This window comes from Symphalangus syndactylus, chromosome 18 (assembly GCF_028878055.3).
Source record: "Symphalangus syndactylus isolate Jambi chromosome 18, NHGRI_mSymSyn1-v2.1_pri, whole genome shotgun sequence".
NCBI classification, from domain to species: Eukaryota; Metazoa; Chordata; class Mammalia; order Primates; family Hylobatidae; genus Symphalangus; species Symphalangus syndactylus.
In genome coordinates, this window is record NC_072440.2 from 84,665,633 (window position 1) to 84,692,524 (window position 26,892).

Here is a 26,892-nt window from a genome sequence, read left to right on the forward strand (position 1 = left end):
GGCAGGAGAATGGCGTGAACCCGGGAGGCGGAGCTTGCAGTGAGCCGAGACTGCGCCACTGCACTCCAGCCTGGGCGACAGAGCAAGACTCCGTCTCAAAAAAAAAAAAAAAAAAAAAGAAATGCAAACGATGCTGAAGCTGCAGGCGCACTGGGTAGAAGAACCCTGGGTAGGGGGTCCCAGAGCCCTTCTGGTGTTAAGAGCCCAGGTGCAGCAGTTTAGGGACCTTAGCAAAGACCCCTGAGACTGGCAGAGAGGGGTTGAGACACAGTTTTTGCCTTCAGATGGCTAAGAAGAAAAGCAAGAGCTATCCCTGTGGCTTAAGGGCCTGACTCACTTCTACTCTGGATAAACTGCAGAAACTCTGGAGTTCTTATACAACACAAAGGTTGGGGAGGAAAAATGATACTGGACTATTTTTTTTTTGCCAACCTAGTTAAAGGGAGGCTTAAGCCAGATTATATTTGATATAGACAAAAAAAAAAAGCCCTTGCCATTTCTCATACCCAATTGTTGTGAAAATTCTCATACCTAATATAAAATCAATTAAATGTCATGCATCACTTGTTACAGAAGAAAAAGTAGACATTTGTCTTTTACTCTTAAACATGATGTTAAAATAGCTTTGCAATTATAAAAAGATATTGTTTTAAAATAAAATTTATCTAAAATAACATGAAAAACGGACAAAATGCTTTTTAAATTCCTAAGGAGGTTGACAAAATTATGAGAATGAAAGAAGTTTGAGAGTCAAAAAAGGTTTGGAAATGCTGCTGCAGGCAATAGAGTACACAGAAATTTTGTGTGCTTAGTTACTTTTAGCAGAGTGACACAATTAACTTTGGGGGTTTTGTGTGTGTTGTGTTTGTTTGTTTGTTTTGAGACAGTGTCTTGCTCTGTCATCCAGGCTGGAGTACAGTGCAGTGGGACGATCTTGGCTCACTGCAACCTCCGCCTCTCAGGTTCAAGCCACTGAACCTGGGGGCCTGTGGAGTAGCTGGGACTCCCTAGTAGCTGGGACTACAGGTGCACGCCACCATACCCAGCTAATTTTTGTATTTTCAGTAGAGACAGGGTGGTCTCGAACTCCTGAACTCAGGTGATCCGCCTGCCTCAGCCTCCCAAAGTGCTGAGATTACAGGCATGAGCCACCACTCCCAGACTGTATGTTGTCTTTTTGTTTTGTAGAGGCGAGGTCTGTGCTCCAGGCTGGAAAAGTAGGAGACCCCCGTTATAAGACTGTAAATAGTTCAAGAGATGAAGTTTTAGTTAAGACAATCTAGATCTAGATTGCTGAATTTGAGAGATTTTCTGAGAAAAAAAATGGAAAAGACCTTGTGACCCCCATATAACTACAGCCATATCTGTCTTCAAGATCTAGGTCTAGGCTGGCACTATCCAATAGAATTTTCTATGATGATGGAAATATTCTATATCTGTCCTATCCAATATGAGAGCCTCTAGTTACATGTGAGCACTTGAAATGTAGCTACTTCAATAGAGGAACTGAATTTTATTTATTTTTATTTTTATTTTTTTGAGACAGAGTCTCACTCTGTCGCCCAGGCTGGAGTGCAGTGGTGCGATCTTGGCTCACTGCAACTTCCGCCTCCCAGTTTCAAGCGATTCTCCTGCCTCAGCCTCCTGAGTAGCTGGGACTACAGGCATGTGCCACCATGCCCAGCTAATTTTTGTATTTTTAGTAGAGATGGGGTTTCAGCATGTTTGCCAGTCTGGTCTCGAACTCTTGACCTCAAGTGATCCACCTGCCTTGGCCTCCCAAAGTGCCAGGATTGCAGGCATGAGCCACCATGCCCAGCCAGAAACTGAATTTTAAATTTTATTTAATTTTAATTAACTTAAGGTCGGATGTGGTGGCTCATGCCTGTAGTCCCAGCACTTTGGAAGGCTGAGGTGTGTGGATTGTTTGAGCCCAGGAGTTTGAGACCAGCTGGGCACCATGGCAATACCCTCTACCAAAAAAATTAAAAAATTAGCTAGGCATAGTGGCATGGGCCTGTAGTCTCAGCTAATTGGGAGGCTGTGGTAGGAGAATCACTTGAGCTTGGGAGGTTGAGGTTGCAGTGAGCCATGAGTTGCACTCCAGCCTGGGTGACAGAGTGAGACCCTGTCTCCAAAATAAAAAATTTAAATGGTCACATATGACTAGCAGATACCATATTGAACATCACAGGTCTCGGCCATTAATTTGAGCTGCTTGATGAATATCTCCACATAAATTTTACAAGCACTTCCAACACAATGGTTCATATTCTGCCTCCCACCACATTCAAAACTTTTCATGTGTAATGTTGCCTATGTCGTTTAAAACACCATCATCTTGTGAGTCATTCAGGGTTAAAACTGAGAATTTGTTCATTCATTTCACAAACAACTACGGAGCACTTACTATGTGCCAGCCAGTATACTAGGCACTGGAAATACCATGATGAATGTAGTCCTCATAGAAAATGATGACAATGTTTATAATTAACTCTTTGCATCAGGAAAAATAGACTCAGTCCCTTCTCCCTCCTTTGCCAGGGAGTCTTGCAACACCTTCCACATCCAAACATTCACCCCAATACCTCCTCCACTTTCACATCCCTGATAGCAGATATTTTTGTCTCTTCCACTTACTGCTGTATCAATAGTGCACAGAGGAGTGGAAATGGGGGTAGGAGTGGGTGATAAATACTTGGGGAATTAATTTATGTTCTCCTTTCCTTTTTTTTTTTTCTTGAGACAGAGTCTCGCTCTGTTGCCCAGGCTGGAGTGCAATGGCACAGTCTCAGCTCACTGCAACCTCCACCTCCGGGGTTCAAGTGTTTCTCCTGCCTCAGCCTCCCCGGTAGCTAAGACTACACGTGCATGCCACCATGCCTGGCTAATTTAGTATTTTTAGTAGAGACGGGGTTCCACCATGTTGACCAGGCTGGTCTCGAACTCTTGACCTCAAGTGATATGCCCACCTCTGCCTCCCAAAGTGCTGGGATTACAGGTGAGAGCCACTGCGCCCGGCTACATTCTCTTTTTCACCGTGCCGCTCTTTTTTTGTTTCCCCCCTTCTTCCCACTAAACCATGAACATGGCCTAGCTATGCCAGAGAACTACCATATAAGCTTACTGGAGGTATTTAAAACCTCACTCTTAATGTGTGGCCCTCAGTCCAAGGGCAGCAGCATCATCTGGGAGCTTGCTAGAATTGTGGAAACTCAGTCCCTACCCCAGACTTACTACATCAGAATCTGCTTTTTAACAAGACCCCCCAGGTGATTCATATGCATATTAAAGTTTGAGAAGCGCTCCTCAAAGCACAGATCTAAGCACATTTTTATCTGGCTTTCAAATATTTGATGTCTTTCAAACTGCACGGAGTTGTATTTATACCAAGTATTCAGCCTGGCGTTCAAAGATCTACAATGTGACCTCTGTTAACTTGTCAACCTTTTCTCTCTCTGAATCCCTACAGTCCTATGCTCCATCCAGATTGATGACATCTCTCCTCAAACACATCCAATACTCTTCCCTTTCCCATGCCTTTCTTCCAATGTATTCCCTCTTTTTTGAAAGGTTTCCACTGCCTTCCTCTATTCACCCCAACCACCTTCAAAATCCCACTCTTCCTCTGAAGCACATTCAAACCTGAGCTCTCCCAGGTGGCATTTTATAGAGCCCCCTAGTTCAAAATACTGTCTACCTCCCATGTCTTTAGCAACATTTATACCTCTATTAACTCTTAACACATTCTCTTTCCAGTTATGTGTATATCCGTCTCCCCCACTTCACCTCGAGCTCCTAGAGAGTGGGGATAGTCTTTATTCTTCCTCAATGTCTACTACACTGCCATATATAATAGGTGCTCAAGGTCTGTTGAAATGAATTGAAGGAAAAAGGATTTATAGTGACCTATAGGAAGACTGTCCATGAGCACTGTCTCAACTCCCCTCTCCTTCCATCCAGTTCCTCTCATGGCCCAAAGTATGGCAGTTTCTATAGCCTCAGGAGCGGGACCAGTTAGTTTCAAGGGAGGGCTACATCATATACCTCTGAGTTTATCTTGGCTGCCACCTGCTTCCGGCTCCGATTCCCGGAAAACAGTGTCCAAAGCCCCAAAATTAAAAAAACAAACAATAACAGAAGGCTGATATATGATGGCAGTGGGATGTCCATCCCCCAAATTGGTGCCATTTCTCAACCCCATGCTCTTCTCAGCCAGTTTTATGCATCAAGGCTGTGACTCCATATGACATCACAATGGGCATCCCAAGGTAAATCTGACAGCATCCAGCCAATGTGCATGCTACTTAGGTCTCTTCTCTGAGCCATACCCAAAGTACCATCTGCTGCCCCTTCCTGCAGCTGTCCACAGGCTCTGCTCTGACAGCCAAAGTTCAGGGAAGAACTCCTTTATGACTCTTCTAGGATTGGGCTAGACAGCTTGTCATTAAGTAGGGAGTATGGAGGCAAGGTTTTAAAGAAGCAGGCCTCCCAAGTGGCCTGTTCTGCCCTACAAGCATTTTCTCTGGAGCCAGTCACTCCCTGGAAGTCCAGGTATGGTGTTAAATGTCCCAAACCACAAACTAGAATACAAAGTCAAGTAATTTTTTTTGGGGGGGGATGGAGTCTCACTCTGTCTCCAGGCTGGAGTGCAGTGGCACAATCTCAGCTCACTGCAACCTCCGCCTCCCAAGCTCAAGCAATTCTCTGCCTCAGCATCCCAAGTTGCTGGGATTGCAGGCACGCGACACCACGCCCAGCTAATTTTTGTATTTTTAGTAGAGACGGGGTTTCACCATGTTTGCCAGGCTGGTCTCGATCTCTTGACCTCATGATCCACCCGCCTCAGCCTCCCAAAGTGCTGGGATTACAGGAGTGAGCCACCGCGCCCGGCCAAGGTCAAGTAAATTTAAGAAAGCTAGGATATTTTAAGTAGGTACTCTCAGAAAATTTGAGATAAACAGTTTCCTAAGTCTAAGGCTTGACACATTTTCTAGCTGCTATTGCATTGGGACAGAAAAGAGATGTCAGAGAGAGAAATTAAATTACTTTAGAGGATCACTCTACCCCAGAATCTACAGTCTCATTTTCCAAGTCTAGAACATTTATTCCATCATGTCATCCAGACTTGACTGGATTCTCTAGGGCTAATTCACTATAAACAAAAAATGTACAAGGAATCAATTCATGCGATAACAAAGATTAATAAAACTGGCCAAGGCATTCTTTTTTCTTATAGGAAAGTTAATCTGGAAAAGCAACTCGATGAACTATTGAACAGCAGGTAATGTCTTAGAGGACAGATGAGGTCTCTACCTCATAGAATTTTCAGCCTACAGGGGCAGCCTAAGCAATGCTCTAGAAAAGCCCATCAAGAAGAAAGTAGTTAAATAAATGTGCTATACCCATGTTATGAAATACTCTGTGGTCACTATAGAGATTATAATTATAAAGAATAAAATATGTTATATGAGCTGAACACACATTAAGTGGCAGGTACTAGTTATATGCCAGCCTGGAGTTCTAAAAAAAGATTAGAACTGAAGACATAGTTTTAGGTTCTTAAAACATTATATACATAATATATAAAACATATTTACATATTATATATATAGAAAACATATTTATATATTATATAGTTTGACAAGAACCTTTCTCTATATGGATATAAAAGTGTATTCTTTGTGTCTTATTTACTCACCATTATGTTTGAGATAGCCATCATATTTTGTATAGCTGTGATTCATTATTTTTAAATATTTCATTGTATTATATAACTATTCTATAACATATTTATCCATTATGATATTGATGGATATTAGGCTTCTTTTCAGTGTTTGCTTATTATAAACAATGCTGTCAAAAACATCCTTGTCCATGCATCTTGGTAAACACAAGTTCCTAATTCTCTATGGCTGTAGTTCTCAAACTTTAAAATGCATTACAATCATGTAGAGGGTTTATTATAAACCAGATTGCTGGGCCCTACACCTATAGTTGCTGGTTGAGTAGGTTTGGGGTGGAGCCCAAAGATTTGGCATTTCAAAGTTCCCAGGTGATGCTGATGCTGTTGATGCAGGGACCATAACTTTGAGAATCCCTGCTCTACAGTGTCTACCTAGGAATGGAATTGCTAAGTTATAGGGTATGTGTAACAAACTCTAGTGGACAGTGCCAAGCTGCTTTCCAAAGTGGATATGTCAATTTATACTTCTACCAGTGGTGAATGGTAGTTCTTCTTGCTTTATTTTCATGTCAACACACGGTATTGTCAAGCTGTTTAAGCCAATGTGGTGTGTGTGATAGTGGTATTTCATTGTGGTTTTAACTTGAATTTCTCTGATTACTGAAGATAAAACACACTTTCATAAGTTAATTGGCCATTTAGACTTTAAATAAATTATTGCATTCCAATTGCTAATATTTTGTTTAGAATCTTTGCTTTTTTTTTTTTTTTTGAGACAGGGTCTTGTTCTGTCCCCCAGGCTGGAGTGCAGTGGCATGATCACAGCTCACTGGAACCTCCACCTCCCCGGCTCAAGCGATCCTCCCACCTCAGCCTCTCAAGTAGCTAGGACCACAGACATGTGCCACCATGCCTGGCTAATTTTTGTATTTTTTGTAGAGATGGAATTTTGCCATGTTACCCAGGCTGGTCTTGAACTCCTGGACTCTAGCAATCCGCCCACCTTGGCATCCCAAAGTGCTGGGATTACAGGCGTGAGCCACCATGCCCAGCTATCTATTTTGATGATCAAGTCCAGCCTGAAATTTGTCTCTCTTGTTCTGTCCTTGTCAGGTTTTTAGTATCAAAGTCATGCTAGATTCAAGAGTTAGAGAATGTTTCCTCTTTTTTTAAATGCTCTGAAAGAGTTTGTGTAAGCTTGGAACCCTTTGATCCTTCAATTTTTGGCAGAACCCATCAGCAAAACCATACAAACCTGGAGCTCTTTTTGAGTGAGGATTTTTGACTACATATTCCATTTTTTGAAGATTATTATACTATTGAGAATGGGGGGGAATAAAAATTAATTACTTTAAAATTAGAAATGAGGGTCTCACTATGTTGCCCCAGCTGGTCTTGAACACCTGGCCTCTAGCAATTCTCTTGTCTCAGCCTCCTGAGTAGTTGATATTACAGGCACAAGCCATTGTAGCCAACCATGAGAGGTTTTTTTTGAGTCAGCTTTGGAAGGTATATTTTCTAGTAATTTTTCCGTTTAATCTACATTTTCAAATGTATTGACAAAGTTATTCAAATGTCATGTCTCCTTTGTTTTCATGGTGCTGGTTATTTGTGAGGTTTTTCCCCTTTTCTTTGGCCTATCTTGCTAGAGATTTGTCAATTTTGTTAATCCTTTCAAAGAACTAACTTTGTATGTTTGTTTTCTATTTCAATAATTTCTGCCTTTGCCGTATTTCCTCGTTTCTACTTTCTTTGGATGTATTTTGATGCTATTTTTCTAACTTTCTTCTTGAGATGAATGCCTAAATCATTCATTTTCAGCTCTTTCCCCCTAATATATGCAAATCAGGATATGTTTCCTCCCAAGTACTACTTCAGCTGCATGTCACCAGTTGTGATATGTAGAATTTTTGTTATCATTTAGTTCCAACTATTTTCTAGTTCCCATATTGATTTCTTTGATCCATGGATTATTTAGAAATTCATGTTAAAATTTCTACATATATGGGGATTTTCTAGTTATCTAACCAAGTCACATTGTAATCAGAATACACACTTTAAATCATTTCAATCCGTTGAAATGTTTGAGACTTTATCCCAGTTTATGGTCAATTATAAAAATTCTATGTGTGTTTTAAAATAAGATGTATTCCACAGGTGATAAAAACAGTCTCTATATGTCCGTTTGGTCAATTTTGCTAGTCTTTATGTTCAAATCTATACTCCTAAGCTTTTGTCTGATTTTCCATCAATTACTAAGACAGGCATGTAAAATCGCCTATTAATATAATTGTGTATTTGTTTATATCTCCTTTGAGATCTGTGGATTTTTGCTTTATATATTTTTAATCATTCTTTAAAATCACAATACATTCCTGGTAAATTAAATATTTTAACACTATGAAGTGCCTGTTTACTTCTAGTAATACTTTTGGCCTTAAGTTATTTTGTCTGATATTAATATTGCTGTATGGTAGATGGACCTGATAGCATAACTTAAGCATATCCCTAAGAATGACCCTGTATGGCAGATACATCTGACAGTAACAACTTAACTTAAGCATAGCCTGAGAATGATCCTATGTTCTAAGAAGAATGTGTGTTTGGATTTCCAAGCTAAGGAATCCAGAAGTGGCCAATCTGGAGATTTATTTATTCCTTATGTATAATGAACATCTGAACCCCCAGCATGGCCTGTGACATGCAGGACATACTGGGGATTGAGGCCTTTTGTTTTGAGTTAAATGAAAGTTGCCAGGAGGAGGTTGCTAGGGGGAGGGTGCTAAGTGAAAATACTATATAAACTGCATGCTTTTTATAAGCAGTTGTGGTTCTCCTGTTTAGCCCACCACCAGTGGACTGCCCTGTATGTAATTTCCCTCAATAAGCCCAATGTCTTGTTTGCTAGCTCCAGGTCTCTTCTTTAGCCTCTGCAACATGATGCTATCCTTACTGAAGTCAATAGGGTTCTGGCATGACAATTGCCATAGCTATTTTCTTTTGGTTGGTATTTCACAGTATATCTTTTCCTATTCTTTTACTGTCAACCTTTCTATATCCTTTTGCTTTAATACTGGATACAAAATAAACAAAATCCATATATATGCTGTTTGCAAGAGACACATCTATAACAAAAAAGTGTTAATTGGGGCATGTATTTCATTTACCTTTAATGTAATTACCAAAGTATTTGGGTCATGATCTGTCCTCTTAGTATTTTCTGTTTTGTCCTATATTTTAAGTTTCTTTCTCTTTTTTTTTTTTTTTTTTTTTGAGACAGAGTCTTGCTCTGTTGCCCACTTTGGAGTGCAGTGGTGTGATCTTGGCTCACTGCAACCTCTGCCTCCCAGGTTCAAGCGATTCTCCTTTCTCAGCCTCCAAAGTAGCTAGGTCTACAGGTGTATGCTACCATGCCCACCTAATTTTTATATTTTTAGTAGAGACAGTGTTTCGCCATGTTGGCCAGGCTGGTTTCAGGTGATCCACCTGCCTCAGCCTCCCAAAGTGCTGGGATTACACATGAGCCACCTGGCCCGGTCTTTTACTCTCTTTTCTTGCCTTTCATTTAGATGACTAACTATTTTTAATTACTTCATTTTTCCCCTTTACTAATTAGAAATTATACCGTTTTTATTCTTTTAGTGCAAGGCTTGGCAAACTATGGTCTGTGTGCCAAATCCAGCATGCTGCCTGTTTTTGCAAATGAAGATTTATTGGAACACAGCCACAGCCATTTTACATATTGTCTATGGCTGTTTTCAAGCTTACAACAGCAGAGTTGAATATTAATGACTGAGACCACAGGGACTGCAAAGACTAAAATATTTACTATCTATCTCTACAGAAGAAGTTTGCCAACCCTGTTTTTAGCAGATACCTTTTAAAATGCAATATGCACACAGGTTATCAAAGCCTTAAATTAATAAAAACTTTTATCTTCTTTATGGAAAAATCAAGGCCCTTAGAATATTTTAACTCAATTTATCCCTTCCCAAATATATGTTATTGTAGTTAGGAATTTTAACTTTATATATTTATTTTTAATTTTTTAAAAAATTTAATTTTTAGTATTTGTGGGTACATTATATATATTATGAAATACATGAGATATTTGTATTATGATACTGTATTCCATAATACATGTTTTTATTTTTAGATCATAATACATATTCCATAACACAATTATGATACTATGATTAGTATTAGTCCATTCTTGCATTGCTATAAAGAAATATCAGAGACTGGGTAATTTATGAAGAAAAGAAATTTAACTGGCTCACTGTTCTGCCGGCTGTACAGGAAGCACAGCAGCTGCTGGGGAGGCCTCAGGAAACTTACAGTCATGGCAGAAGGGAAAGGGGAAGCAGGCTCATTTCACACAGCCGAAGCAGGAGAAATAGAGAGTGAGGTCCCATACACTTGTAAACAACCAGCTCTTGTGAGAACTCATTCACTATACCAAGGGGAACAGTACTAAACCATTCATGAGCACTCCACCCCCATGATCCAATCATCTCCCACCAGGCCCCATCCCCAGCACTGGGGACTACAATCCAACATGAGATTTGGGTGAGGACACAGATCCAAACCGTATCACAGGCAATGCAGAATAATCACATCATGGAAAATTGTGTATTCATCCCCTCAAGCATTTATCCTCTGTGTTACAAAGAATCCAATTATACTCTTAATTATTTTTAAATGTACAATTAAATGATTATTGACTATAGTCCCCCTGTTGTGCTATTAAATACTGTGCCTTATTCTTTTTTTTTTTTTTTTTTTGAGACAGGATACCGCTCTGTCACCTAAGCTGGAGTGCAGTGGTGCAATCATGGCTCACTGTAGCCTCAACTTCCCAGGCTGAAGGGATCCTCCTGCTTCAGCCTCCTTAATAGCTGGGACTACAGGCATATACCACCATGCTCAGCTAATTTTTTTTTTTTTTTTTTTTGTAGAGATGGGCTCTCGCTACGTTAACCATGCTGGTCTTGAACTCCTGGCTCAAATTATCCTCCCGCCTCAACCTCCCAAAGTGCTGGGATTACATGCATTTGCCACTGTGCCCACCCTTATTTATTCTTTCTATTTTTTTTTTTGTACCCATTAACAATTCCCACCTCCCCACCACTACCCCTCCACTACCCTTCCCAGCCTCTGGTAACCATCCTTCTATTCTCTATCTCCATAAGCTCAATTATTTGTTTGTTTGTTTGTTTGAGACAGAGTCTTGCTCTGTCACCCAGGCTGCTGTGCAATGGCACGATATCGGCTTACTGCAACCTCTGCCTCCCAGGTTCAAGCCATTCTCCTGCCTCAGCCTCCCAAGTAGCTGGGATTACAGGCACCCGCCACTACACCCAGCTAATTTTTGTATTTTTAGTAGAGAAGGGGTTTTGCCATGTTGACCAGGCTGGTCTTGAACTCCTAATCTCAGGTGATCCACCTACCTCAGCCTCCCAAAGTGCTGGGATTACAGGTGAGCCACCACACTCAGCCTGTTTTGATTTTTAGATCCCACAAGTAAGTGAGAACATGCAACATTTGTCCTTCTGTGCCTGGCTTATTTCACTTAACATAATAAGTGAAATAAGTTCTATCCATGTGTTGCAAATGACAGAATCTTATTCTCTTTATGGATAAATAGTACTCCATTGTGTATATGTACCACATTTTCTTTATCCATTCATCTGTTGATGGCCACTTAGGTTGCTTCCAAATTTTGGCTATTGTGAACAGTGCTGCAACAAACACGGGAGTGCAGATATCTCTTCAATATACTGATTTCCTTTCTTTTGTCTTTATATCCAGCAGTGGTATTGCTCTCCATAGTGGTTGTACTAATTTACATTCCCAACAGTATACAAGTGTTCCCTTTTCTACACATTCTCTCCAGCATTTGTTACTGCTTGTCTTTTGGATAAAAGCCATTTTAATTGGAGTGAGATAATATCTCATTGTAGTTTTGATTTGCATTTCTCTGATGATCAGTGATGTTGAGCACTTTTTCATATGATTGTTTGCCATTTGCATGTCTTCTTTTGAGAAATGTCTATTCAAATCTTTTCTTTTTTTTTTTTTTTTTTGAGACAGAGTCTCACTTTGTAGCCCAGGATGGAGTGCAATGGTGCAATCTCGGCTCACTGAAACCTCCACCTCCTGGGTCCCAGTTCAAGCAATTCTCCTGCCTTAGCCTCCCTAGTAGCTGGGATTACAGGCATGTGCCACTATGCCCAGCTAATTTTTGTATTTTTAGTAGAGACGGGGTTTCACCATGTTGGCCAGGCTGGTCTTGAACTCCTGACCTCGTGATTCGCCCGCCTCGGCCTCCCAAAGTGCTGCGATTACAGGCATGAGCCACTGCACCCAGCTGGCTATTCAAATCTTTTGCCAATTTTTAAATTGGATTATTAGATTTCTTCCTATAGAGTTGAGCTCCATATATATACATATATATAGTTATTAATCCCTTGTCATATGGATAGTTGTAAAAATTTTCTCCTATTCTGTGGATTGTCTCTTCACTTTGTTGATTATTTTCTTTGCTGTGCAAAAGCTTTTTAACTTAATGTGATCCCATTTGTCCATTTTTGCTTTGGTTGCCTGTGCTTGTAGAGAATTACTCAAGAAACTTTTGCCCAGGGTAATGTCCTGGAGAGTTTCCCCCAATGTAGTTTCATAGTTTGAGACTTAAGTCTCTAATCCATTTTGATTTGATTTTTGTATATGGCAAGAGATAGGGGTCTAGTTTCATTCTTCTGCATATGGATGTACTACCTGAGACTGGGTAATTTATGTATAAAGGAGGTTTAATTGACTCACAGTTTCACAGGCTTAACAGGAAACATGACTGGGAGGCCTTAGGAAACCTACAATCATGGCGGCAGGTGAAGCGGAAGCCAACATCTTCTTCACATAGCAGCAGGAAAGAGAGCACAAAGGGGAGAGTGCCACACACTTTTAAACCATAAGATCTTGTGAAAACTCACTCACTATCATGAAAACAGAATGGGGGAACTCCACCCCCATGATCCAATCACCTCCCACCAGGCCCCTCCCACAACACTGGGAATTATAATTCAACATGAGATTTGGGTGGCGACACAGAACCAAACCATATCAGAGATCCAATTTTCCCAGCATCATTTATTAAAGAAACTGTCTTTTCCCCAATGTATGTTCTTGGTACCTTTGTCAAAAACGAGTTCACTGTAGGTGTGTGAATTTGTTTTTGAGTTCTCTATTCTGCTACATTGGTCTATGTATCTGTTTTTATGCCAGTACCACGCTGTTTTGGTTACTATAACTCTGTAATGTAATTTGAAGTTAGGTAATGGATTCCTCTAGTTTTGTTCTTTTTGCTCAGGATAGCTTTGGTTATTCTAGGTCTTTTGTGGTTCCATATAAATTTTAGGAAGTTTTTTCTATTTCTGTGAAGAATGTCATTGATATTTTGATAGGGATTGTATTGAAGCCGTAGATTGCTTTGGGTACTACAAATATTTTAACATCGATTCTTCCAATCCATGATTATGGAATATCTTTCCATTTTTCTGTGCCATCTTCAATTTCTCTCATCAGTGTTTTATAGCTTTCATTGTAGAGATCTTGACAGGTGCAGTGGCTCATGCCTGTAATCCCAACACTTTGGGAGGCTGAGGCAGGTGGATCACAAGGTCAGGAGTTCGAGACCAGCCTGACCAACATGGTGAAACCCCATCTCTACTAAAAAAAAAAAAAAAAAAAAAAAAAATACAAAAAATTAGCCAGGCATGGTGGCATGCACCTATAATCCCAGCTACTCAGGAGCTGAGGCAGGAAAAACGATTGGACTCGGGAGGCAGAGGTTGCAGTGAGCCGAGATCGCACCACTGCACTCCAGCCTGAGCAACAGAGCAAGACTCTGTCTCAAAAAAAAAAAAAAAATCACATCTCCTTCAAATAAGGATAATTTGACTTCTTCCTTTCCAGTTTGAATGCCCTTTATTTTTTTGTCTTGTCTGATTGCTCTAGCTAGGACTTCCGTACTATGTTGAATCACAGTGGTGAAAGTGGGGATCTTTGTCATGTTCCAGATCTAAGAGGAAAGGCTTTCAGTTTAAATTTATTTTTTGAATAAACTTTTTATTTTTGAAAAATTTCAGGTTTACAGAAAAGTTACAAAGATAGTACTGTAAATTCCCATATATTCTTCACCTAGTTTTACCTAACATTAACATCTTACATAACTTTGGTACGTTTGTCAAAACTATGAGTTTAACATTGGTATATTTTCTATTAACTAAACTCCAGATTTCATGCAATTTCACCAGTTTTGCCACTAAAGTCCTTTATCTTTCCAGGATCCAACCGAGGGTAGCACCCTGTAGGTGAGTCATGCTTCCTGAGTCTCTTCTGGTCTATGACAGTTTCTCAGTCTTTTCTTGTTTTCCATGACTGAAAATTTTCAGGTATTTTATAAAATGAGCAGGTATTTTGTAATATGTCCCTAAAGCTGGGTTACTGTGATGTTTTCTTTATGCTTAGACTGAGGTTAGTGTTTGGGGGAAGAATACCACAGAGGTGACATGCCCTTCTCATGATATCATATCAGGAGGTACTTGATAACCGCTGGTGATGCTCATCTTGATTACTTGATTAGGGTAGTGCTTGCCTGGTTTTTCCACTGTAAAATCCATTCCCTTTCCCATACTCTGTTTTTTTGTAAGTAAGCCCCTAAATCTAACCCACGTTGGAGGAGAGGTGGTGTGGGGTGATTAAGCTCCATTTCCTAAAGGAATGTGTGCGTGTGTGTGTGTGTGTGTGTGTGTGTGTGTGTGTGTTTATTATTTAGAATTCTTCTTTAGGAAAAATTGGTACTTTCCCCCACTTTATTTATTCAATCATTTGCTTATAATGGTATGAATTCACGTGTATTTATGTGTTTTTTTAAACCAAGTGTTTTTTTTTTTATTTTATTTATTTGAGACAGGGTCTCACTCTGTCGCCCAGGCTGGAATGCAGTGGCATGATCACAGCTCACTGCAGCCTCAGCTGCCTGGGCTTAAGCAATCAATCCTCCCACCTAGCTTCCCAAGTAGCTGGGACTACTGTCACCTACCACCATGCCCAGCTTGTTATTTATTTTGTTGCTCCAATTGTTCCCACTTTAGGCACTAGGAGCTCTTTCACATTGGCTCCTGTATCCCTTTGACATATTCTCATCGTTGTGGAGGTTTTGAGCAATTCTTTACTTTCTGTGACTACAAGATGCTCCAGGGATCCTCTTCTTGTCTTTTTCCTTGTCTTTTCCACAATACCCCAGTCACTAGCTTAAAAATGACCCACTCTCTCCTAGGATGGGAGCATTTTGCATCACCTAGATACAGTACCTGTCCTCTCAACGCTAGGATTTGACCCACCTGTCCAATTGGGTCCAACCGTAAGTTTCCACTGGATCTTAGGCATTTTGCTGTATTTGTAGAGCCCATCCCTGGAACCAGATGGAGTCCCCTCTGTCTCCTACCTGGTCCCAACATCCTCTTTCAATGTTACAGCTTATCTCATATTCAAGAGCTGGCTCCAGGCTGTGTAACATTCAAAACAATCTGAATGTTAGACCAAATGAATGTTGGCCAGGTGTGGTGGTTCACACATACGATCCCAGCACTTTGGGTGGCGAAAGCAGTAAGATCACTGGAGGCCAGGAATCAAGACCAGCCTGAGCAACATAGCAAGGCCCTATCTCTACAAAAAAAAAAAAAAAAAATGAGCCGGGTGTGGTGGTGCACATTTGTAGTCCTAGCTACTTGGGAGGCTGAGGCAGGAAGATTGCTTGAGCTAAGGAGTTCGAGGCTGCAGTGAGCTATGACCTCACCACTGCACTGCACTGCAGCCTGGACAGCATAGTGAGACCCTTCCCTTAAAAAAAAAAAAAGAGAAACCGTCTAAATTATGAAAAGAATAGCTAGCTGATTTTGGAGGCGAGTTCATGAGTTCCATTTTATATATATACATATATGGAATATATAAAATATATATCCATTATATATGTATGTGTATAGATATATAAAAAATATCAGGCTTGGAGTTTGTGTGATATCCAAATATCGTTTGCCCCACCCCCTCTTGTTTTTTTTTCTTTTTTAGAGCCAGGGTCTTGTAACGTGGCCCAGCCTGGCCTTGAACTCCTGGACTCAAGTGATCCTCCCATCTCAGCCTCTCAAGTAGCTAGGATGGCACACCTAGCCCCCTTTTGCTTTTAATCCAGCAAATATATGTGCTGGGAAATTGTTGTCTTCATCTTCCACAATCTAATCCAGTCTTCAGGCCCAGGCCCTTTAGTCCTTTCTACATAATTACTGCCTTGTATTAATAATGGATTATTCTCTTGCTGTTTTTGCCCTTAGATGTTTACTTTCTCCAAATAACTGCAAAAGTTGTCACCCTATCATTTCTGTCTGGATAGTTCTAAAAAAACCTTTGAACTTCTTTAGCTCTGCCTAGAGCACAAATCCCATTGACAATGACCAGATTCTCTGCTATCAGATCCATATCCCAGTGCGAATCTTCAAATCTTCTTGGGTTTTCTTTGGCTGTTCCTTTACCCTACCCCAGCCTCTTTTCTTCCAAAACTTTCCTTGACTCTTGGCCTACCCTATACTTTCAGCAGCTCTCTGTTCTTGTCCCGCTGTTTAATCCACTTCAACTCTGTCTTGTATTCGAATTGCTATGTGCTTGTGAGTTTCTAGGGGGTAGGCATCAGATCTTAGTCATCTTCATCTCTGCCACAATGCCAGAGTGTGTCTAGCTTCTAATGTCCCCCAAGGCTGAGCAGTACTCCACCTTGTTCATAATACCTGAATATTGTGTCCAACTACATAAGAATTGAATTCACTTGATGTCTTTATGCCATCCATGTACTTGGCAACTAAAAAACTCAGGGCTTCTAGAGTTCTTCTGCATCCAGCCTTGGAGAAACCTAACCCTGTGCCCTATCCCCTCCAAATGTGGGAGGGGAGCTACTGTACAGTTGGCATCATCAACAGGATCAAGGGGTGCTCTGCCCTTTGGGGTCCCAGAATGCTAGGTATCTTCTCAGACTTGACACTGTTCATGACACCATGCTGAGAGATGAACTGAGCCGATGAAAGAACGCGGTAGAGAGTTGTGGGTAAAGAGAAGCAGAGGGACTTTGCAGGAGCCTCTCCTAACTTTAGCCATCTTGAATTTGGGAGAGGTGTTTGTGGAAGATGAAAGGGGTGGTACTCAGGAAGCATCGTGAGAGTAGTGGCTGGGGAAAGGGGGATTACTGATGATCCAAGGCATCAGTGTGAAGATGTGGAACAGGAAAACAGAGCTCAGATAGAGGCTGCAGGCCCTCAGATGCACAGAGGGGCCTATGACCACCTTAAAAAGGTTGATTATCCTCATAAAACTAAAATCTGGCTCCTTTGCAGTCACCCTCCTGCCTAAAAGTTTCAGGGACCTATCCAGAGAGTTTCATCTCCAGAGGAATGTTCTTGAGTGTCTATTACCTGGATATTTCTCAGGCACCAGGAGGAACCAGCTCTCTACTGTCAGGGCCATATATCACAGGCCCGAAAGAGCTGGCATGAATCTAGGATGAACAAGGGTGCCTTTAATTTGTCAAAACATGGGGCAGCTGATGTCTAAAATGTACAGCCTGAAGTTTCTAGTGTTTGTTGGATCCCACCACCAAGGGCTTTCAGCACTCCCCGAGTTCCTTATGTTCCTCTTACAAACACGGGGCAGGGGATGTGACCCTCATTTCATGGTCTAATGCGTGGATGTAGCATTCATTCTAGATCTTGTCATGTCTGATTAAGACTGCCCTTTTTCTGGGTTTCCTATGTTAGGTACACAACTTCTTACCTCTTCCCCTGGAATTACCTAAAAGTTCCCACCTCTCATTGTGTGTCTGTGTGGGATTGGAGTGTGTGTGCACGCATGCACATGTGGCCGCATGTTGGTAATGAAAATATAGGGATGCCAGTATAAGGCTTGTGTTAGGAACCAATGAAATGGAGTTGGGGACAGAATTAAAGAAACAAATCTGCTGTTAAGACCAACCCATGCCACACATCCTATCCCACCTCTGATCTACTGTTTGATTTACTGACTTTGAAAGGTTAACTTTCCAAAATAAGACATTTCATTTTATTTCTGAAATCAGAATAAGTCGGTGAGAGTAGAAACCACTAGGTCAAGAACAAGAACTCTCCCCCAAAGTGGAGAGAATATTTCTCCCTAACCTGGGCTGCTGACGCCCTGGAAACCGGGCTTCTTCCTCCCACATGTGCTGCTGGCACAAGTCCCCTTGGGCAGGCTGGGCTGAAGTGGCCGGGGTTGGGCCCCTTTCACCCACCCAGAAACATGGGTTCACTGAACGTCAGGCTCTAGGATCTCGAGGGGGTCCGCAGTGCGCTTCTGACCTGGCCCAGCAAGAGCACTCCTGACAGCCTCACAGACAGAAGGAGCTGCAGCCAGGTGTGCCTGAGCCTCAGTGATCGAGCACCGGAATAGGAGGCTCAGCAAGGCAATGGGGATCACCTGTGGGGAAGAGGCAGAGGGCACTGAAGCCTGAGGGAATGAGGTCATCAGAGAAAGAACCCCGGAGGAAGGTCAGGCACAGTGGCTCACGCCTGTAATCCCAGCACTTTGGGAGGCCGAAGTGGGCAGATCACTTAAGTTCAGGAGTTTGAGACAAGCCTGGCCAACATGGCGAACCTCATCTCTACTAAAAATACAAAAATTAGCCAGGCATTGGTGGCTGGCACCTGTAATCCCAGCTATTTGGGAGACTGAAGCAAGAGAATCTCTTGAACCCGGGGGCAGAGGTTGCAGTGAGCTGAGATCGCGCCACTGCACGCCAGCAGCCTGGGTGACAGAGCAAGACTCCCTCTCAAAAAAAAAAAAAAAAAAAAAACCAGAACCCTGGAAGAGTTAAAGCATTTGATATAGGAATCAGGAGCCACTAGGTTAGATGCAAATAGGATGTCATGAAGATTACAAGGTGGTAACGAGGTGGATTAAGAGCAGAGAGAAACCTTCACTTTGACCAGGAAAACTCCTATTCGTCCTTCAAAACCCAGTCCAAAGACCCCATGAATGTGGAGGTCCTTGTGAGCAGAGTGCCACTGAGCTTTGTAAACCCAGTGCCAAACAAACTTCCTGACACACTGGAAGTACTCAACAAGTATTTGTTGAATGACCAGCAGTGGGCAGGGTACCTGTTCCTTCTCATGTGCAACCTGGACATGGCAGGAGATGGGAGCAGCCCGAATATCATCTGACAGTGGCTGGGGAAAGTGGATCGCTCGGAGGAGGCTCTCGATGCATCGAGCCTTGGACTGTCCAGAGAACCGCTAAGGAAGAAGTGGTAAGATCAGTGTCAGGCTAAAGGCCAGAGGAATTAAGAATGGAATCAAGGGAGAAGAATGAACTATGAGAGTGGGAGGCTGGGATCCCGAGGCCTGGCTATAGAGGCTGTAGATGATTTGTCCATGTTGGCAATCTTAAATTGTAATTCCCAGGTGTAAAGAAAAACTAGGTTAAAGGGGTTGGTGGTGGGCTTGACTGGCTGGGTTAAACTGGAGGATTAATGGCAAATTGCTCAAATTTGCATGTGTGTCCCACCAATCCTATAGGTTGGTAATCTGGACTCCCTCTCTCTAGTTTCCTCTGTAACCAAATAAATCTTGCACACTAATGTAAGACTGTTCATCTGCAAACACTGCTTCCATTTTGTCACTACCCTCCTCTCGTCTAGCTCAGCATTGTCCAGTAGAAATATAATGCAAGGCTGGGCACAGTGGCTCACACCTGTAATCCCAGCACTTTGGGAGGTCAAAACAGGAGGATTACTTGAGCCCAGGAGTTCGAGACCAGCCTAGGCAACACAGCAAGACCCCATCTCTACAAAAAATAAAATAAATTAGCTGGGCATGGTGGCACCTGCCTATCGTCCCAGCTACTCAGGAGGCTGAGGTGGGAGGATTGCCTGAGCCCAGGAGTTTGAGGCTATAGTGAGCCATGATGGTGCCACTGCAACAGCGTGAGACCCTGTCTCTAAAAAAAATAAAAATAAATAAAAAATATAATGCAAACCACATATGTAAGTTTAAGTTTTTAGTAGCTGCATTAAAAAAAGAAATAGGTGAAATTGGCCAGGCACAGCGGCTCACGCCTGTAATCCCAGCACTTTGAGAGGCTGAGGCAGGTGGATCACAAGGTCAGGAGTTGGAGACCAGCCTGGCCAATATGGTGAAATCCCGTCTCTACTAAAAATACAAAAAAAAAAATTAGCTGGGCATGGTGGTGCATGCCTGTAATCCCAGCTACTCAGGAGGCTGAGGCAGGAGAATCACTTGAACCCAGGAGGAAGAGGTTGCAGTGAGCCAAGATCATGCCACTGCACTCCAGCCTGGGTGACAGAGTGAGATTCCATGTCAAAAAAAAAAAAAAAAAATGTGATTTCACCTATTTCTCCCGACCTTGTGATCTGCTCGCCTTGGCCTCCCAAAGTGCTGGGATTACAGGTGTGAGGCACTGCACCTGGCCTGAAATCAATTTTAATAATATATTTTATTTAACCCAATATATAACCCAACGTAAACAATATTAAACATTATTAGTGAGATATTTTGCAATATTTTTCTATATTCGTATTTTGTATTTTGAAATCCAGTGTGTATTTTGCAACTAAAGCACACCTCGATTTTTTTTGTGGCTTTTTTATTTTTATTTTTATTTTATTTTTATTTTTTGAGAGACAGTCTCACTCTGTCACCTAGGCTGGAATGCAGTGGCACTATCTTGGCTCACTGAAACCTCCACCTCCCAGATTCAAGCGATTCTCCCGCCTCAGCCTCCCTAGTAGACAGGACTATAGGCCTGTGCCAACACGCCCGGCTATTTTTTTTATTTTTTTTTTTAGTAGAGACAGGGTTTCACCATGTTGGCCAGGCTGGTCTCAAACTCCTGACCTCAAGTGATCTGCCCACTTCAGCCTCCCAGAATGCCGGGATTACAGGCATGAGCCACCGTGCCCAGCCAGCCCACCTCAATTTGGGTGCTAGATTTGCAATGCTAAAAAGCGAAATGTAGTCCTACCAAAATATTAAAGTTACATTTAATTTTAAAAGTATATAGCTTTGGTTTTTACATAAAATTAAAAATTCAGTTCCTCAGTCACACTAGCCACATTTCAAGTGCTCAATAGCCACATGTGGGTGGTGGCCAATGTTTTGGACAGCGCAGGTCTAGCTGCATTTGGCAAAGTCCAAATTCCTACCTGGCTTTAACCTCCCACATCCCTCCCCTTCCTACTTCTTCCACAATCCCTCACTGCGTTCTAAAGTGACTCGTCACTCTGGTTAGACCTGTGTCCTTCACATATCATGCCCAGTCCCCCTTCTGGGACTTGGTGAATGACCTAACAGGAATGCCCTTCTGTCCACCTATCCAAGCCATAACCACCAGGCCTAGCTCAAATACCACCCCTTCCGTGAGGCCTTCTTTTTGCTATAATGCATTCTGACCCCCACCTTCTTTGTACCTCCACTGGACTTCAGTAACGACCATAGTTTATTTTGGGGACCTGGTGGGCGCTCACTAAATGTTCATTGATTGATTCCTTTCACGTAGGGTTGCCAGATTTTGTGAATAAAAATACAGGACATCCAAATATATAATGAAAAAAATCAAAAATATCTCAAATATTGCATAGGGCATACTTGATGAAAAAATTATTCCATATTTATCTGAAATTCAAATTTAACTGGGCATCCTGTATTTTTATTTGCTGAATCTGGCGACCCCATTTTCATGACCATCTGTTGTTCTGTCTGCTCAACATCTACTCCTCCTTCTGGTATTAGCACCTTGGTTTTCCTCTGAGGACCTATCGCTTTCCCATGCTCAGGTAACGAGGTTGGATTGAGGCTCACCTCCCAGCCCTTCTTCCACCACCATCCTGAAGGGAAAGCACATGAACCAGACTGGGCAGAGCATCCCTTGCTCTGGAGAACAGTGATTGCTTCAGGGACATGCATGTGTCCCAAGCAAGAGCCCCCGACCAGGCATTTGCAAGAACCACAGGACAGGCAAGCTCTTTGCCCACTACTGTTGCTAAGTAAATTGTCAGGCTGGCACTACTGGTGGCCAGTTTGCCACCTAATGGAAAAAACTTGCCTAAGTACGAGAGCAATGGCCAGGTGCAGTGACTCACGCCTGTAATCCCAGCACTTTGGGAGGCTGAGGCGGGTGGATCACCTGAGGTCAGGAGTTCGAGACCAGCCTGGCCAACGTGGCAAAACCCTGTCTCTGCTAAAAAATACAAAATTAGCTGGGCATGGTGGTGGGTGCCTGTAATCCCAGCTACTCGGGAGGCTGAGGCAGGAGAATCAATGGAACCTCAGAGGCGGAGGTTGCACTGAACTGAAATAGCACCACCACACTCCAGCCTGGGCGATAGAGCAAGAGACCCCATCTCAAAAAAAAAAAAAAAAAAAAAAAAGAATGAGAGCAACACAGGGGAAAACAGAGTTAAGGGTGGAAAGTTCTGGAACACATTAGATTCAGCTGCCCTAAGATTGTTAAGTTATATCAGCCATCATTTTCTTTGTTTAGCTTAAACCAGTATAAACTCGTTTTCCATCACGTTTGTAACTGAGTCTTGCCTAATAATTACAATTTCACAAACACACCCATGTGTGCACACACACTCCTTAAGGGGAAGATGCACCTAATAGCAGGAGCAGAAGCACACAGAAAAGGCAGCCTGTACCCTTGCACATTTCCATACCTCTGCAAAATGCCCTCCTCTGGCAACCTAAGCATTGAGGCCAGGCCCCACCCAGCCCTGCCCCATCATATCCCTACCTGCAGCATGGCCAGTGCCCGCCAGAAGAGCTTGGAGTTGCTAATCCGAAGGTCCAACATGTGGTTTTGTAGGATCTTACCAAGAAGCACATGAGCACCTGTACTCACTGTATTCAGCACCCATTTGGTGCTTAGCTCACGCTGGAACTTCTGAAAAGGGCAGACACATGGGGGTGTCAAAAATTAGAGGACAGAAGAGCAGCAGAGTGAACAGGGCCCTGTTATCAGACAGGAAACCAACTATCAAGAACCAGGGACCAAAATGCAAACATGATTTGTTTGAGCAGCCCAGGGTTTAAATGTTAGGGCAGTAGATGTAAACCAGGATTGTCTCAGGCAAACCTGGTAGCTTCATCCATTTGTGTTTTTGACCCCTAGGTAGACAGACATGTTCTCTGAGTCCTTCCGCATTAGGATTTTGATCCTGCTGAATCATTCCTTTTTCTCCCCGGGTATCAGACAGGAGGAGTGGGATTCATTCCACTAAACCACAGGCTTCTTGAAAGGGCAAAGATGGTGACTTATTCTGCTCCAGGGCCCCAGTTTTTTAGACCATGACTGACACATGTTTGCTGATCAATACATTTGTTGAGGCCAGGCACAGTGGCTCACTCCTGTAATCCCACCACTTTGGGAGGCCAAGGTGGGTGGATCACCTGAGGTCAGAAGTTCTCGACAAGCCTAGCCAACATGATGAAACGCTGTCTCTACTAAAAATACAAAAATTAGCTAGGAGTGGTGGCATACACCTGTAATCCCAGCTACTCCAGCTGAGGCACAAGAATCACTTGAACCCAGGAGGTGGAGTTTGCAGTGAGCCTAGATTGTGCCACTGCACTCCAGCCTGGGCAACAGAGTGAGACTATGTCTCAGGGGAAAAAAAAAAATGTTTGTTGAAAAATGAATTCTATTTAATTTTTGTAACAACCCTACAGAATAAGTTTACCTATCCTCATTTCTACATATGAGAAAACTAGAGGTCAGAAGTAAATTAACTTGGAGAAGCTCATATGATAACGAGATGCAGAATGAGGACCTAAATCCAGGTCTTCTGATTCAATGATGAGGGCATTTCCTACTTTGCCACAAATATCTCCTGGATGAATGAGAGAACCTATGTCAAGGCATGTTGAAAACTAAAAAGTTGTACAAACATGTGGTATTGCGAGTATAAAACTGCCCCCTGTTTTTGGCCCTTATATCTTGTCCACTTTGGGGCACTTATAACACCTATTGGCACATTAGCAGGGAAACTGGGGCCCAGTAAATGTGTTGAGGGGATTAATTGGTGATATGGTTAGGCTTTGTGTCCTCACCCAAATCTCATCTTGAATTGTAATCCCCATAATCCCCATGTGTCAAGGGAAAGACCAGGTGGAGGTAATTGAATTATGAGGGTGGGGGTTCCCCCATGCTATTCTTGGGATAGTGAGTTCTCATGAGATCTGATGGTTTTATAAGGGGCTCTTCCCCCTTCACTTGGCACTTCTCCTTTCTGCCGCCTTGGGAAGAAGACGCCTTTCTTCCCCTTCACCTTCCACCATGATTGTAAGTTTCCTGAGGCCTCCCCAGCCATGCTGAACTGTGGGTCAATTAAACCTCTTTCCTTTATAAATCACCCAGTCTCAGGCAGTTCTTCAGAGCAGTATGAAAATGTACTGGCCAAGGTGGGCGGATCATGAGGTCAGGAGATTGAGACCATCCTGGCTAACATAGTGAAACCCTGCCTCTACTAAAAATACAAAAATTAGCCGGGCATGGTAGCAAGCACCTGTAAGTCAGAGCTACTGAGGAGGCTGAGGCAGGAGAATGGCTTGAACCCAGAAGGCAGAGGTTGCAGTGAGCCTAGATCGCGCCACTGCACTCCAGCCTGGCGACAGAATGAGACTCCATATAAAAAAAAAAAAAAAGTACTAATACATATGGTCCTAGCCAGTCTGAGGAAACAGTCTACTGCTACTTTTACCTCTTTATTCTGGAACTCTAGAAATAGCTGTTCACACAAAACCCTGGAAGAGGGTATATTGAAAACATTTTAACAAGTGAATGACCAGGACACTAAATATAAGAACAGATATCTGACCAATTTCAGCATGAAACTGGCCAGTAAGTATGCAGTACTGATGCTATAGGGTGCGTGTCAGACTGCACTTTGGGAGAGAGGTCAATTACATCTGGGTTATACCACTAACCATTGATACCATTAACATTAACACCATTAACACAAAAATATTTTAAATTTTACAAAATTTGGAGTGCGACACATTCATTTTAAAGTACACATGGAAAAATCCGCCTGGATATAGCCAGGAAAATCCTTAAAAAGAATAATAGGCTGGGCGCGGTGGCTCACGCCTATAATCCCAGCACTTTGGGAGGCTGAGGTGAGCAGATCACTTGCAGTCAGGAGTTCGAGACCAGCCTGGCCAACAGGGTGAAACCCGATCTCTACTAAAAATACAAAAGAAAATTTGCCTGGTGTGGTGGCGCGTGCCTGTAATCTCAGCTACTTGGGAGGCTGAGGCAAGAGAATCACTTGAACCTGGGGGGCGGAGGTTGCAGTGAGCCGAGACGAGATCATGCCATTGAACTCCAACTTGGGCAACAGAATGAGACTCCACCTCAAAAAAAGAAGAATGAAGAACAAACCCTACTGGATACTAAACATACCATAATGCCTCCATAATTAAAACATATGGTACCAGCACATCAATAGACAAACCAGTGGAACAGAATAGAAAGTCCATAAATAGACCAATGCACATAGAAATTGAGTATGTGACACAGGTAGCATCCTAAATCACTCAGGAAAATATGAACTTAAAAAAATTATATTGGAGCCAGGCATGGTGGCTCACCCCAGTAATCCCAGCTCTTTGGGAGGCTGGGACAGGAGGATTGCTTGAGGCCAGGGATTTGAGACCAGCCTGTGCAACATAGCAAGACCCTGTCTCTACAAAAAAAAAAAAAAAAAATGTTTAATTAGCCAGGCATGGTGGCATGTGCCTGTAGTCCCAGCTACTTGGGAGGCTGAGGTGGGATGATTGCTTCAGCCCAGGAGTTTGAGGTTGCAGTGAAATCTGATCACATCACTGCACCCCAGTGTGGGTGACAGAGTGAGATTCTGTCGCAAAAAAAAAAAAAATAATATATATATATATATATATATATATATATGAACAATTGGATAATCACTTGGAAAAATATGTAATTGGATTCATGCCTTACCCCATACACAAGAATAAACTCCCAATAAATTAAAGATATAAGTGTTTAAAAAAAAAAAAGAAACCATCTTTACTAGCAGAAAACATGGATGGAATTCCTTTACAATTAGGTGTTAGAAAAAGCTTTCCGGACCACGCCTATAATCCCAGCTCTTTGGGAGGCAGAGGCGGGTGGATCACTTGAGGTCAGGAGTTCAAGACCAGCCTGGCCAACATGGTGAAACCCCTGGCCAACATGGTGAAACAAAATTAGCTAGGTATGGTGGCAAGTGCCTGTAGTCCCAGCTACTCGGGAGGCTGAGGTGGGATGATCACCAGAGCCCAGGAAGTTGAGGCTGCAGTGAGCCATGATCACACCACGGCACTCCAGCCTAGGTGACAGAATGAGACCCTGTCTCAAAAAAATAATAAAATAAGGCTGGGCGTGGTGGCTCACGCCTGTAGTCAACACTTTGGGAGGCCGACATGGGCAGATCACCTGAGGTCAGGAGTTCGAGACCAGCCTGGCCAACATGGTGAAACCCTGTCTCCACTATAAATGCAAAAGTTAACTGTGCATGGTGCTGGGCACCTGTAATCCCAGCTACTCGGGAGGCTGAGGCAGGAGAATTGCTTGAACCTGGGAGGCAGAGGTTGCAGTGAGCTGAGATCACATCACTGCACTCCAGCCTGGGTGACACAGCAAGACTCCATCTCAAAAAACAATAATAATAGTAATAAAATAATAATAAATAAATGAAAACTACACAGAAGTGGCATTTCTAATCTATCAGGTTGACAAAATCCAAAAACTTCAAGAAACTCTCCAAGAGGCTGTAGGAGAGCAGCATTCTTGTATATTGCTGGTATGGAAAGCAAAATAGTAAACCCTATGGAAGGAAATTTTGCAATATCTAACAAAATGGCGTATGTATGTACCCTTTGACCCAGCTCTAATACTTCTAGGAATTTATCCCAAAGATACTCTTCTGACATTACAAAAATACATGTACATTCATTACATCATGATTGATCACAGCAAAATATGGGAAACCTAAATGTCCTACGTCGGAGATTGCCTGAGTAAACTATTACATATGTGGAAACACACAAAGG

The 26,892-nt window shown here is 42.4% G+C and overlaps 1 protein-coding gene across 4 annotated transcripts in view; it reads right to left on the reverse strand.

Moving 5' to 3' along the window:
* LOC129468335 (glucokinase regulatory protein) overlaps nucleotides 1-26,892 on the reverse strand; it is an 83,066-nt gene that overhangs the window by 36,950 nt on the left and 19,224 nt on the right. For 2 of the 4 annotated variants that reach the window (XM_063623831.1, XM_055253751.2), the window contains exon 1: nucleotides 4,048-4,279. In XM_063623831.1, coding sequence (XP_063479901.1) covers nucleotides 4,048-4,191 — 144 coding nt within the window. In that variant the 5' untranslated portion in view covers nucleotides 4,192-4,279. Of the gene's footprint in view, nucleotides 1-4,047; nucleotides 19,054-22,570; nucleotides 22,721-26,892 lie in introns of those variants that run through there. The other 2 variants (XM_055253755.2, XM_055253754.2) reach the window with 2 other exon arrangements.